Consider the following 12,412-nt stretch of genomic DNA (forward strand, 5'->3'; position numbering starts at 1 on the left):
CTGGAGGTGATGCCCTTTGCATGAGATATAACACCAATATCTGATGACTTGTGGTTAGTAAAAATACCATCGACTTACCACAGTAGTTAGCCTGCTGCTTGGCTAAATTCCTGCTGGGTAGTTACTTCATGCCTATCTAAAATACTCCCTATAGGCTTCAACTGAACTTTTCATCCTGAACTGGGTATCATACATTTCATGCAGTGGAAGTGATCATTGTCTACATAGTCTGTAATGTCAATTGCTTCAGGATCTTTGGATAAAAGGCACCATAAAAAAAGTAATAACTGATATTTATCCAATTTGAGAAATACACTTAACAGACATGGCAAATAGCAAAAGGAAAATCATTATGGCCCACACCAATGAGCAGAACTGACCTTGGCTTTTATCCACCAGTGGCAGAGTACTGTCGTCATAGCCAGACTTGCCAGATGTACCTTTGGATCCCTTTGGTGCTGCAGAGACAGACTAGAAGACAAAATGGAAGAGTAAGGATACTCAAGGTAGTTAAGTCCAAAGCAGACTGCGAAGAGTTACAAAGGGATCTCACAACACTGGGTGACTAGGAAACAAAATGGCAGATGAAATTAATTGTTGACAAATGCAAAGAAATGCACGTTGGAAAACATAATCCCAACAATACATACAAAAGGAAGGGGGTCTACATTAGTTGTTACCACTCAAGAAAGATCTTATAGTCATTGTAGATAGTTCTCTGAAAAGATCCACTCAATGTACAACGGCAGTCAAAAAAGTTAACAATGCTAGGAACCATTAGGAAAGGGATAGCTAAGATGACAGAAAATATAATGCTACTACATAAATAAATGGTATGCCCACACCTTGAACACTGTGCATAGTTCTGATCATCCCATCTCAAAAGAGACGTAATAGAACTGGAAAAGGTACAGAGAAGGGCAACAAAAATGATGAAAGGTATAAAACAGCTTCCATATGAGGAGAAATTAACAAGACGGACTATTCAGCTTTGAAAAGAAATGACTAAGGGGGGATACGATACAGGTCTATAAAATCATGACTGGTGTGGAGAAAGTGACTAAGGAAGTGTTATTTACCCCTTCACATAACACAAGAACCAGGGGTCAACCAATGAAATGAAATGAACAGACAGCAGGTTTAAATACAAACAAAAGGAGGTACTACTTCACATAACGCATAGTCAACCTGTGGAACTCATTGCCAGGAGATGTTGTGAAGACCAAAACCATAACTGGGTTCAAAAAAATAATTAGATACATTCATGGAGGATAGGTACATCAATGGCTACTAGCCAAGACAGTCAGGGATGCAACCCCGAGCTCTGGGTGTCCCTAGGGATCTGACTTCCAGATGCTGGGACTGGACGACAGGGGATGAATCACTTGATAATTGCCCTGTTCTGTTCATTCCCTTTGAAGCACCTGGCATTGGCCACTGTCGGAAGACAGGATACTGGGCTAGATGGACCATTGATCTGATCCAATGTAGCCATTCTTATGTTCTGAGAAGCTGCTGCAAACAGAGTAAGAAATAAAACCAATTTTCTAAAAAAGTTATAACTTGAACAAAATGTATGGAAACCTGTTCACACTCCACCCCCTCTTGATAAATTGATCTTCACCTGGAATCTAATTTGTGATTCTGGATACTTTTCATTTCACTGCAGTTTTGCTGACGATTCCTCCTTCTCTTATCACCTGGTTGGGCAAGCCAGTAGCTTCTTTACAGGCCACGGTGAAAGCCAGTTACTTTTCAGATAAAGAAAGTAGCAGCAGTTTCACATAAAGAACAGTCAGATGCCCAACATGCTACATGGACTATGTCCCAAGGGAGCAGCAACATACAAAAATGGGCCAAGTCTTTCCTTGATGCAATGTATATTTGTAGGGATTAGACTTGGTACATCTAAAGTAGAATAACCCCTAAAATGTGGAAGGCACATGCCACAGATCTTCTAGATATGCATCCAGTAACTGTATTTATGATAAAACAATTATAGTAAAATTATGGTATCACTGGAAAACACCAACTTAGAGTTCTTGGTCTACCTGCCATTGTCATTAGTGGGAGTAGGGCCTCAACATGGAGTGAAGGATAAAACACCTTCATGGGGCTTTCTGTGACCACTGATCTGGACTAGGACTCTGCATCTTTACCTGGAAATGGGATTTGTTCCATCCATCCTTCTGTAGGACACTTCGTAGCTCTTTGTAGCTCCAGACCATCTGAAGAACATGAGATGCTGCCTTTGTTTCCCTGGGGGACTGGCTAATTTGTGAGACAAAATCAGAGCCTCAAACATTAGGAATGCAAACTCATTTACGCTAAAACCCATAACTTCCTAGCAGGTCTGTTATTTCCCAAGAAGCAATGCAATATGTGACAGCTCTAAAAATACATTCTTTGGGCCAAATTCTATAGTGGCTTCTATTAATGTGGGTCCATCTACCTGCATGTGTAAACATACAGTTGCTCAGACAAGAGACATCTGCACAAGCAAGAGGTAGTTAAATATGCTGATGTCTGATTTTCATACGCATAGTGTGCAGGTACAGAGGCCAGTTGGATAACATTGTCCTTTTGCCTAGTGGATTTCAACAGGCATTTATATAGATCAAAAGCAGAAATGCTGAGCACCCAAAACTCCCAAAGAGATCAATACTCAATCACTTCTGGAAAACAAGAACTTAATGTCTAAAGTTGGGAATCCAGAGGCTACTTTTCAAAATTTTGGTCCGAGTGTATATAAAAAACTGAATTTAGCTGAAATCAACCAGTGGTTTGAAACACACCCCACAGGACAATGAGGATCAAAGAACAAACAAAACTAATTCTCACCTGAAAAGCATTTTTCTTTCATTCCTTGCCAAGTCAGTATCAGTCTGCTATACAGAGACCCATGTGGCTCGATTTCTGGCTAACTCTTACTTAGGGCTTGTCTACATGGTGCTTTTGTCTGCACCGAGGGGTGCAAATTTTAGTTTGCATTAGCAGGTTGCGCACTAACTGGGCTGCGGGGACTGTGCTGCTGCACACAAACTTCCCGACTGTGACTACAACAACACACAGTAGGGCACTTTTAGTGCATGCCAGCGGAGTCCACACGGGCCAGTTAGTGAGTGACACACTAGCACAAACTCAAATTTATACCCCTCTGATGTGGACTAAAGCACTATGTAGACAAGGCCTTACTGATGAAAAGGCAAAGGCTAAAGAAATCTCCAGCCAGCCTCTCAACAGTTTGTTGAAAAGGCACTTATGAATGAGCTCATTTCTAATTGGCTGAAGTACAGAAGGAAGCCCTTCTCCAATCAGGATACAGCTTTTCAACAGGGCTACATGGTACAAATCGTCATTTCAATTATCACTGTTGTCCTTCAGACAGAATGATGACTGCAGATCATTAACCATTTCTTTAACAGAAATAAAGTTGCATCATTGGCATTTCAGGAATGGAATGTCACAGGATAAAGGTCTCCTGCTTTGCAAACACAGGTCTCAGCTTCACTGCAAATGATGTCTGATAAATGCATGCATAATGCTAAGGCATAAATAAAACAAAGAGAGATGGTACCCTGAAATGACAGAACTTTTTATCTTACTGATTTTATCACCCAACCCGACCTGACCCGGTGGGAGGGGAGGGATAGCTCAGTGGTTTGAGCATTGGCCTGCTAAACCCGGGATTGTGAGTTCAATCCTTGAGGGGGCCATTTAGGGATCTGGGGCAAAAATTGGGGATTGGTCCTGCTTTGAGCAGGGGGTTGGACTAGATGACCTCCTGAGGTCCCTTCCAACCCTGATATTCTATGAACCCATTAAAGTCACTGATGTAGGATTTGTTTTTATTGCATGTTTTAGTGCTTCACTTACACATCTGAAAGGTCAAGATGTCTGGGCACCATCACAAAGCATCACAGTGGGGTTTGTACAGTATCCTCTTTACTTTGTTTTCTATTATAGTAAGAAACCTACCTTGACTTGCTGATAGCTACCAGCTTCTGAATGCCCTGTGTCTGGATCAGGGACCTTGCATTTTCTGAACTGTCAGTAATGATTTCATGGATGGTATTCAAGACTGCAACCACTGTATCCTCTTCCAGGTTTTTAGCGGATCTCTGCTGTCTGCTAGGCAAATTTCTTACCAGTTCACCCATGGCATAACTACCTAGATAAGGGGAAGAGCTACCATTAGCCAGACCCGATAATCATTTCAAGAAACAGCTTCCTGTCCTGAAAGCTAAAATATAAGGAAGTTCCCAAAGTCTAAAGATTTTCTAATGTAATTTCCTTGAATCTCAAGACTATTTCATACTGCATTTATCATTAACTTTCTCAAGATGTTTGAGAACTGATATCTAAAGCAAACTCATTCTGCATAATCAATACTACAGGTATCAGAGGCAAAAAAGTTTGACACATTTATTGAGAATTTCACAGCCAATACATCACACTTTGCTGTGCCTGAGACAAACAAGCATTCATAAACTTAGGCTAACATATTAATGCTAATGCATGCACACAACACTTACTCAGTGTAGCCTTGTAAGAGGTCTGCAGGGGCAAGGTATGCAATAGTGCATATATTAACCTTCCCCTGAAAGGTAAGAACGTCCATTTGGCCTTCATGCTCGGCAGCACTGAAGTAAAGCCTCGGTGTCCTGGGCCCATTACTCCCAGATGTGTGTTTGTACCATTTGGTAGCTACAGCTCTACTCTGGATGTGGTTTTTATGAAACGTAGGCGTATTAAAGTAGAATTGGAGATTTGTATTGATTAAGCATCAGCATCTGTGCTCTGTATGCAGCACAAACATTTCCTTGCTTGGTGAGGTTACAGTTTAAACAGATCGGGAAAACTGCCCAGGAAATATACTGGGAGACCCACACAAAGGCTTTAATTTGGAGCTCAGCTTCTGCCACTTCCATTTAATGAGTAGTGAGTGCATTTTTGCTAATGTGGATTAGAGTTGGGGAGCATTGCAAAGAAGCTGAGTTTTAAGGGGGACGATCTGAATGGAGAGCACTTGGGTACCGAGCTTCTCGATACAGGGGATAGCACAGGAGAAGGTAAAAGGCTGGAAGTGGGAGAGGTGAGGCAGGGTTCATTGACAGAGCAAAGGGGGCCAGAGGGGGAATCATATCAAATCAAAAAGCCATTATATTTTTGCAAATTATTTTGAGATCTACTGCAAAGTAAAGATTCATTTCCATTAAATCACACTATGTGCATGTATGGTAACTGGATGGGCTGAAACTTAATTTTCAAATGGCAATTCTTCACTTGGGGCGTGCACAAGACTCCTATATAACGCAAATGGAATTTGTATGCAGAATAAACCTCAGCTTCAATACTTGACAAAAGCCTAAACAATTTTACAGTGCCCATGTGTTTATGGGGTCACATTCCTGTAAGAGAAGCTCAGAAGGTACCTATGAGATCCTTATTGCGACGATCCATAGAGAGATTCCTCAGGGCAATTGACACAGCTCTCACAACCTTGTCAGAGTCAGACTGGAGAAGCTCAACGAGGACTGGTAAGCCTCTCTCCTTTCGTACTGTTGCACGGATGTACGTGGACCACTGTGAGCACACAGGAAGAAAAACAACACACAATATTGTGAATTTAGAGACACATTTTCCTGCATTTCTTTCAGTGTTGGGGTCTGATTTTTTCCAGCATGAAATTGAAGAATTTTCCCTTATGCAAACAGTTCTTCCTTATTCTCTGCATGGCAACATATCTGCGACTTATCCCACCATCCAAGTCCATTGTGCACCAAGCACAAAAAGGAGGTAGGATAGTATTTCATCTTATAGCTGGCGGGGGGCTGGGGAAGAAATATCATCTGTTCTATAAAATTTAAGAGCAGCAGAGGAAGAGTATAGGCTACTATATACGCCTCAATGGAAAATGTATTCCTCTCCATCAGAAAAGAGATCACTTAGAGGGAAAAGCAAGACATGTACAACTCCTGTTATCTTTTAAAAAAATTACTTGTTTCTATTGTTTCATGCATGTTTGTAAATACTTATATTTTAAAAAGCATCTCCCTGTTCAAATTAGAGTGGGGAAAACCACCTTACTCTTCGCAGACTTGTAGTTGCTGTGGATGACCTCACTTTGTCATGTCCAGAGACATTCCAGTATTCTTTGCTAAGAGTGGTCTGATCACTGTAGAGGGACGGGGGGGTTACGGGAAGGCTTTGGTGGCAATTTTGAGATGCGACTCCCAGTGTTATCTGATGAATCAGGACAATACCCAACCCTGGGGTAAATATGGTTACCCAGCTCTAAAAACAAGCACTGCTGAAGAAACCCACAAATGAAAGCAGCAGCAGATAAGTGGTCTAAAAAGTAACACTTGCTCATTTTAAGATTTGCATTCCCTTTAACCACAATGACAACACTCCAGCCATACAAAATTCTATTTGCCTGGGGCAAGTGAATTGTTGTTTATTCCCCACAGGCAAGTAAAATAGCATCAGTTTTTATCCGTTACCATCAATCAGCATGGTAAAGAGGGAGAGGAGATTTTGTGCCTGGCCTAGTAAATTCTCATGACAGTTTTGCAAGGTGCCAATATTCACAAACACTGTTTGCAAATTCCAAACAGAACTTCCAGGCATCTAGCTTATCTGACAACAGGAAAGATGAGAAATGTCAGAACAACTGGAGAATCAACAGAATTAAGCAATTCTACTTCTGTTTTGTCAGTGTCTGTCTTATCTCCAACATTGCTTGAGTGACAGTAGAAAGATGCCAGTTTGGCTTTTTGGAGTTCATGCCTCCCTGTTTACAGGTGAAAACAGAAGGTGAAATTTTCAAAAATGTCTAAGTGACTTACCACCTAAGTCTCACTGAAATTCAAAAATCATTGGGCACTTGACAACTCTACCCAGATACCACAAAGGGGAGATTCTAGTCTGTCTGAAGGAGACAGAGTTTGTTCTTTAACTTTAGACTAGCCTTGCTTGGTAACCTTCGGGATCACGTCTCTGACGAATATTTCAGCAGAAGTATACATGGCAGTCTATTTTATTTTTAAAATACTTCTATGTAACACTGAAACCTTTTCTAAAAGCTAATAATTTAGACTTTGTTCAAACCAAAAGCTAAAACTCTTCCAAAAGAGATTCACAAAAGAAAAGTAACAGAATGCAATTTGCCAGCTATCAAGTGACATCAGGCCTAGAGGGCTTAAAGGGAATTTCAATGTACCAATTTCTGACTCGGATTAAGCAAAAGAAAAGGCTAGACTCACTGTCCAGTTTCCAGCACTGAGATTCTGCAAAGCACCTGCTGCAGCTTCCAAAGTGTTGAAGTTCTGGCTTTCAGTGAGGATCGAGAGGTAGAGCCGGACCACCTCTGGCTGGTAGAGCAATTCAAAGCCTGAAGGGGGAAAAACAGGAGAGGCAACATATGGATCAATATCTGACACGTCTTTATTTCAACATGTATGAGAAACATGTCAGAACACACTACACTGGCAGAGTAAGGATAAGGATTTCAGTTAAATCCAGCTTATTCTATTCCCACCTGCTGAAAGTGGCGCATGCTGGAACTCAGTAGGACATATTAACTCCGCAGTTTTGAGAGCCCCTGCACACAAATTCACTCTGCTCATTTTCAGGAAGGCGATCCCATCTCACCACTGAACATTTAGAAGTCTTTGTGTTATTCTGATTCCATATATTTAATCACACTGAGCATGTGTATGCACAGCCGGGTGACACGAGGTTGGGTCTGTTTGCGCAAATTCAGACCTGCATTGTTAAGCTGGGTGTGAATTCAATTTGCACTGCTTTGTACACTCAATTTCAGTCACTTTCTAGGCATGATTAATAATGCCCAAAGTCGGAGCGTACAGCATGATCATACCATATACCCCTCTCCCATGCCTGCCTGCTGAAAGGTGGCCATGGAAAGTTGGATTGATGAGAATCATCAACTGGAAGGTGGGAGAGAAATACAACTGAATAATTTTGGTTCAATTATGATATGAAGAGACATACAAGCATTGTATTAAATCTAGAGGCTGTGGTAGATGGACACTCTTTAAAAGAATATTCCCAGAGTTAGTACATCAGTTTTATAGGTAAGGCACAGGACTTAAAGATTTGGAATCAGTTAAAAGATTTGGAATCTATTTCCAGTTCTGCCACAGACTTCCCAAGTGATCTTGGGCAAGTTATTGATAGTGACTTCAGTGTCTTCATTTATACAGTTATTATGATACATGGTGTGTACTACTGTAGCGCCTAGGAGCCCTAATCATGGACCTGCACCCCCCCGGTGCTAGGTGCTGTACAACATGGATGATGTTTATTTACTTTGGAGAGGTTTTGTCATTCTAATTACATGAACTGATGTTTGTATAAGCACCCACTGAAATCTGAGGATGGCAGGTGTTTTTCGTCTATGGTAGTATTGTTAAGAGTATGTTTCACTATAGTGACAGGCTTTTATGTAGCACATCCATATTATATTATTGCTTATTTATGAGTCAGGAATAGGCAGTCATGTAGTTTGAGGCTGTTTCTCTTCTCCGTCTCCCAAGATCTAGTCGTCAAGTGGGGATGATACGATACATTACATTAATGACAGGAGATTATGCAAGTAACCAGTACAAAGGACTTGCCAACCCAATGCAATGTCAATGGAGAGTGACACTGTACATGGAATATACATCAAAGAAAAAAAATCTATGCCCCGAAGTGCTTTGGTAAGCATGGGGATGATACAATACACTAAAGACGGGGTTTACTGGAGTAATCATGGAAAGGAAGATGTTCTGTGCAAAGCTTTCCAACTACACTGACCAGGTTGCTTTTCAAGAGTTTACCACAAGGGCGGGTTGGGACACATTCATGGTGTTACGAACAACATGAGAGGTAGCACAAAGGTGCAGAACAGACAAAGGGACAATGTAAGTCTTGGCATAAACATGTTGAATCTATTTAGATTCACACAAATGCTAGAAAGGGCACTGTTTCCATGTAACAAATATAGCACCAGCACAATTCTCCACCAGCAAGCCAGGAAATAACCCCCCCACCCTTAAATTTTACCTCCTCTCCCCACCCCTACTCCACAAAAGTGCCAGGGAGAGAAGAATGAGATTTGGACTATTGCAGACCAAGCAGATCCCAAAGCCAGTGGGACCCAAATGGTTGACAGGGAAGGGTGAAGTGTGTTCCTTTTGTACCTCCACTATGTTCTTTACCGGTTGCTTACAGTTTTTTCATTTGCTTCTAGTGAATCTACTCAAGTTAACATTGATCAGATTGAGTGTGTATCCCAATCAGCAATGAGGAGCTAAATGTCAACATTTTTTTTTTATTTCCTTCAGTGGCAGCCCGAGAAGCCTTCTTTGCCCCATACTGATAGCAAGGTCTAGACATTAGGCTCCATGCTTTAATAAAAAGCTTGGATGTGCTTTTATTTTTTATTTTACATTTTTGAGCATTTCACTTGCAACCCAGGCTGCTCTGACATTGTTTTAAACCACTGAAGGATTCACCTGTTCTTTGTCTGAAACTAGGTTTGAAGCAACCAGTGACCATTATTTGTTCCATGGACAAGTGTGTACCCGCCCGGGGGGCAAGCCCTGATTCCAGTATCATTCTTGTCTCAAATAAGTCCCTTGCTTCCTGGTCCCAAGTTCTCCCATTTCTGCGATATCATTCCCTTTTTTATTGGAGGCTAAGCAAAAAATAGCTATTTAAAATATTAGGCATTTTGGAGTTCTCTTTCAACTGTTCCCCTGGTCACTAATAGCTTTTTGTATTTTCCCCTAGTATCTCTCTCGGTGTATTTATAGAACTCTTTCTTCTCTCCTTTGACTGCCCTAGACAGGAATATTTCTTTTTTTCTTTTTAGCTTCCCTTATTTTATTCTTGCATGCCTTATATCTATTTCCTCCAATCACTACAATTACCCACTTCCCACAGACGATCATCCTTTTTCGTATTCCAGGTCTTTTACTACCTTCTTTTCAACCACTTTTTTAAAAAGAAATCTTCCTTGTATTTTTAAATTCTATTGGTCTTGTTGGCCTTTCATCTCTTTACTGCATAAATTCTTACCTCTTTTTTCTCTCTACACATTATACTTCGTACCACAGCTGATTTTACACTGCTCACTAAATGTCATTTCAATCCTTTCGGAGAGGTAATGTCCTAATAGAATGCAGTATCACTGAATGGCTAGAGCAGGAGGCTGGGAAAGCCAGGATTTGTCAAGAATAGAACCACTAACACCGAATGACTAACCTTATGCAAGTCACTCAACCACTCTGTGCCTTTGTTTCCCCAATTATAAAAGAGGAAAACACTCAGCTCATGGGAGTGTTGTGAGGTTAACTAACTGGTGTGTGGATACAATCTGCTATAGCAGGGAAAAGAACTTCATTGCTATCGTGACTTTCTAAAATTCATTTGCACCAAAATTCACTAAATTTGTGACCACTCCACCCTCACTTCCCCACTGCCCTCGTGCCAGATCTTGTATTGCTGCTTCCACATTTGAAATAGGGAACTCTCTGACATCAAGTAAAAATATTCTTTGACAATATGTGGATTGTATCCTTTTTTCCATTAGCTAATCTCCGGAATTAAACTCTCTTACTGATCATTTATTGGAATTTTGACACCTTCGATAATCTTTTTATTGAAATTTTAACTTTAAACATACATCAGACAAGCCAGAAGGATAAAGATAGTGTTACAACACACAAAACATTATTGTAAGAGGGATATCAGGTTTGTATAGGAGCTCATAGTGGTCTGTGGTTAAATAGTTGGCAATTCTTCAGTCAGTGTCCACTTAAGAACACTGCTTTAGATGCAATCATAACTTTGACATTTTTGGAAACAATTCCAGGAGAGGTTCATCTTCCCCTGCTCTCTAGTTACATAGCTTATAATTTATCCTCATCATCAATGCCAGGTTTTGTATCCTTTATCTGAACCCAGACACTTTCATCTTCCTCATCTCTTCACATTAGCGATTATTATATTATTGATACATGGTATTAGTGATACACGGTAACCACATCACCTCCATTTCCCCCCTCCACATCCTACCTACTGCAGACAGAACCTGCCTTTAGATATTTGCATTCCACTCACATGTGTCCCACCATGCCTCTGTCATTACTGGTCCTCATGCATGAGAGCCTCCTGTTTTTCCTGCTTGTTTCCCTGTATTTCCAGCATGAGTGTAGGAGCGTCCCTCCCCCGCCTTTTTTTTCTGTCTAATTTTCTGCACTTCCTTTATTAATTACCAGTACATTTCTGCTCGGGGTGCAATGACTTACAGATAATTTGGTGAATGACCCCCCCCCCCAATTAACCCCCCCCCTCATATTTTTATTCTCCTGCCCATTACTGCTTATTCTAAGGCCCTCCCATACCAGCCTGGCTAGCCTTGTCGGATGAGGGGGATTGCTGAAACAGGACTAGTATGAGTGCCCTTCATGAAGGATTTTCCTCAACCTCACTCTTTTCTTAAACATTATTTTCACTTGAAAAAAAGTTTCTATTTTCTCCAGATTTTGTCCCTCGGACGCCAGTTCTGCTACTCAGAGGATAGATTTTGTCTGAATTATTGTAATTTCCTTCCAGTGCTGTGTGGAGGCCTCACACATTTCTTCCCCTGAAGTATTTTTGCAGAGTCCCGAGAAGCACAGCTGGTTTCACCTCCATTAAGCACCTGCTTCTCTTCTAAACCGATTTCCTGAATTTTAAGATCACCTTAATTATTTTTCCAGGTACTTGTGTAATATATGGATAATTGCCTATATCCATTTTAAAAATGGAGCTAAAAAAGAAGAGGATCATTAAAGATAGGTAATGAGTCAACAAGAAAAAAATGTCAATTGCTTTTCTTTTGCTTCTTTAAAAGGTCATTTGAATTATGGCCCCAATTCAGCAAGCGCTGAAGCATATATTTAAATCCCACTGAAGTAAACAGATTTATGCATGTGCTTAAGAGCTGTGTTGAACCAGAACTTAGACAGTTTTTTCCTGGAAAAGCATGGGTTAAATTTATCTATACCCTTTTCATTGCCAAAAACAAGGTACAGAAGTCAGTTAACTGGCTGTTGGGTTTTTTTTGGGCGTTTTAAGGAGGTAGGAGAAACGTCAGGTGACATGGCCATTGTGGTCCTCAAGCATTGATACCGAGTATAGAGGCGCCCCAGGCAGTTACTGGGATTGTATGGGAACAGCTACTAAGGAATTATATTCCTTTCCCTCCTTAAAACATTTCTATTCTCCAAGCTTGTGTCCCCCTTTTCAGGGGAGTCTGAGGTTCTCTTGTGCCAGCCCCTCTTTACAATTGTTGCAGTCCCATCTTCCTAACTGAGGGGGACCAGATGAGCTTCTCTTCTGTCCATTAATATTG

General features: G+C 40.9%; 1 protein-coding gene across 17 annotated transcripts in view; it reads right to left on the reverse strand.

Moving 5' to 3' along the window:
- ARVCF (ARVCF delta catenin family member) overlaps positions 1–12,412 on the reverse strand; it is a 448,905-nt gene that overhangs the window by 21,230 nt on the left and 415,263 nt on the right. For all 17 annotated transcript variants that reach the window (XM_037879234.2, XM_043529834.1, XM_037879232.2 and 14 more), the window contains 5 exons: positions 7,269–7,396; positions 5,436–5,586; positions 3,979–4,171; positions 2,160–2,271; positions 381–471 (listed from right to left, as the gene is read on the reverse strand). In XM_037879234.2, the coding sequence (XP_037735162.1) occupies positions 381–471; positions 2,160–2,271; positions 3,979–4,171; positions 5,436–5,586; positions 7,269–7,396 (675 nt within the window). The remainder of the gene's footprint in view (positions 1–380; positions 472–2,159; positions 2,272–3,978; positions 4,172–5,435; positions 5,587–7,268; positions 7,397–12,412) is intronic.

The sequence above is a fragment of the Chelonia mydas genome, chromosome 15 (assembly GCF_015237465.2).
Source record: "Chelonia mydas isolate rCheMyd1 chromosome 15, rCheMyd1.pri.v2, whole genome shotgun sequence".
Lineage (NCBI taxonomy): Eukaryota > Metazoa > Chordata > Testudines > Cheloniidae > Chelonia > Chelonia mydas.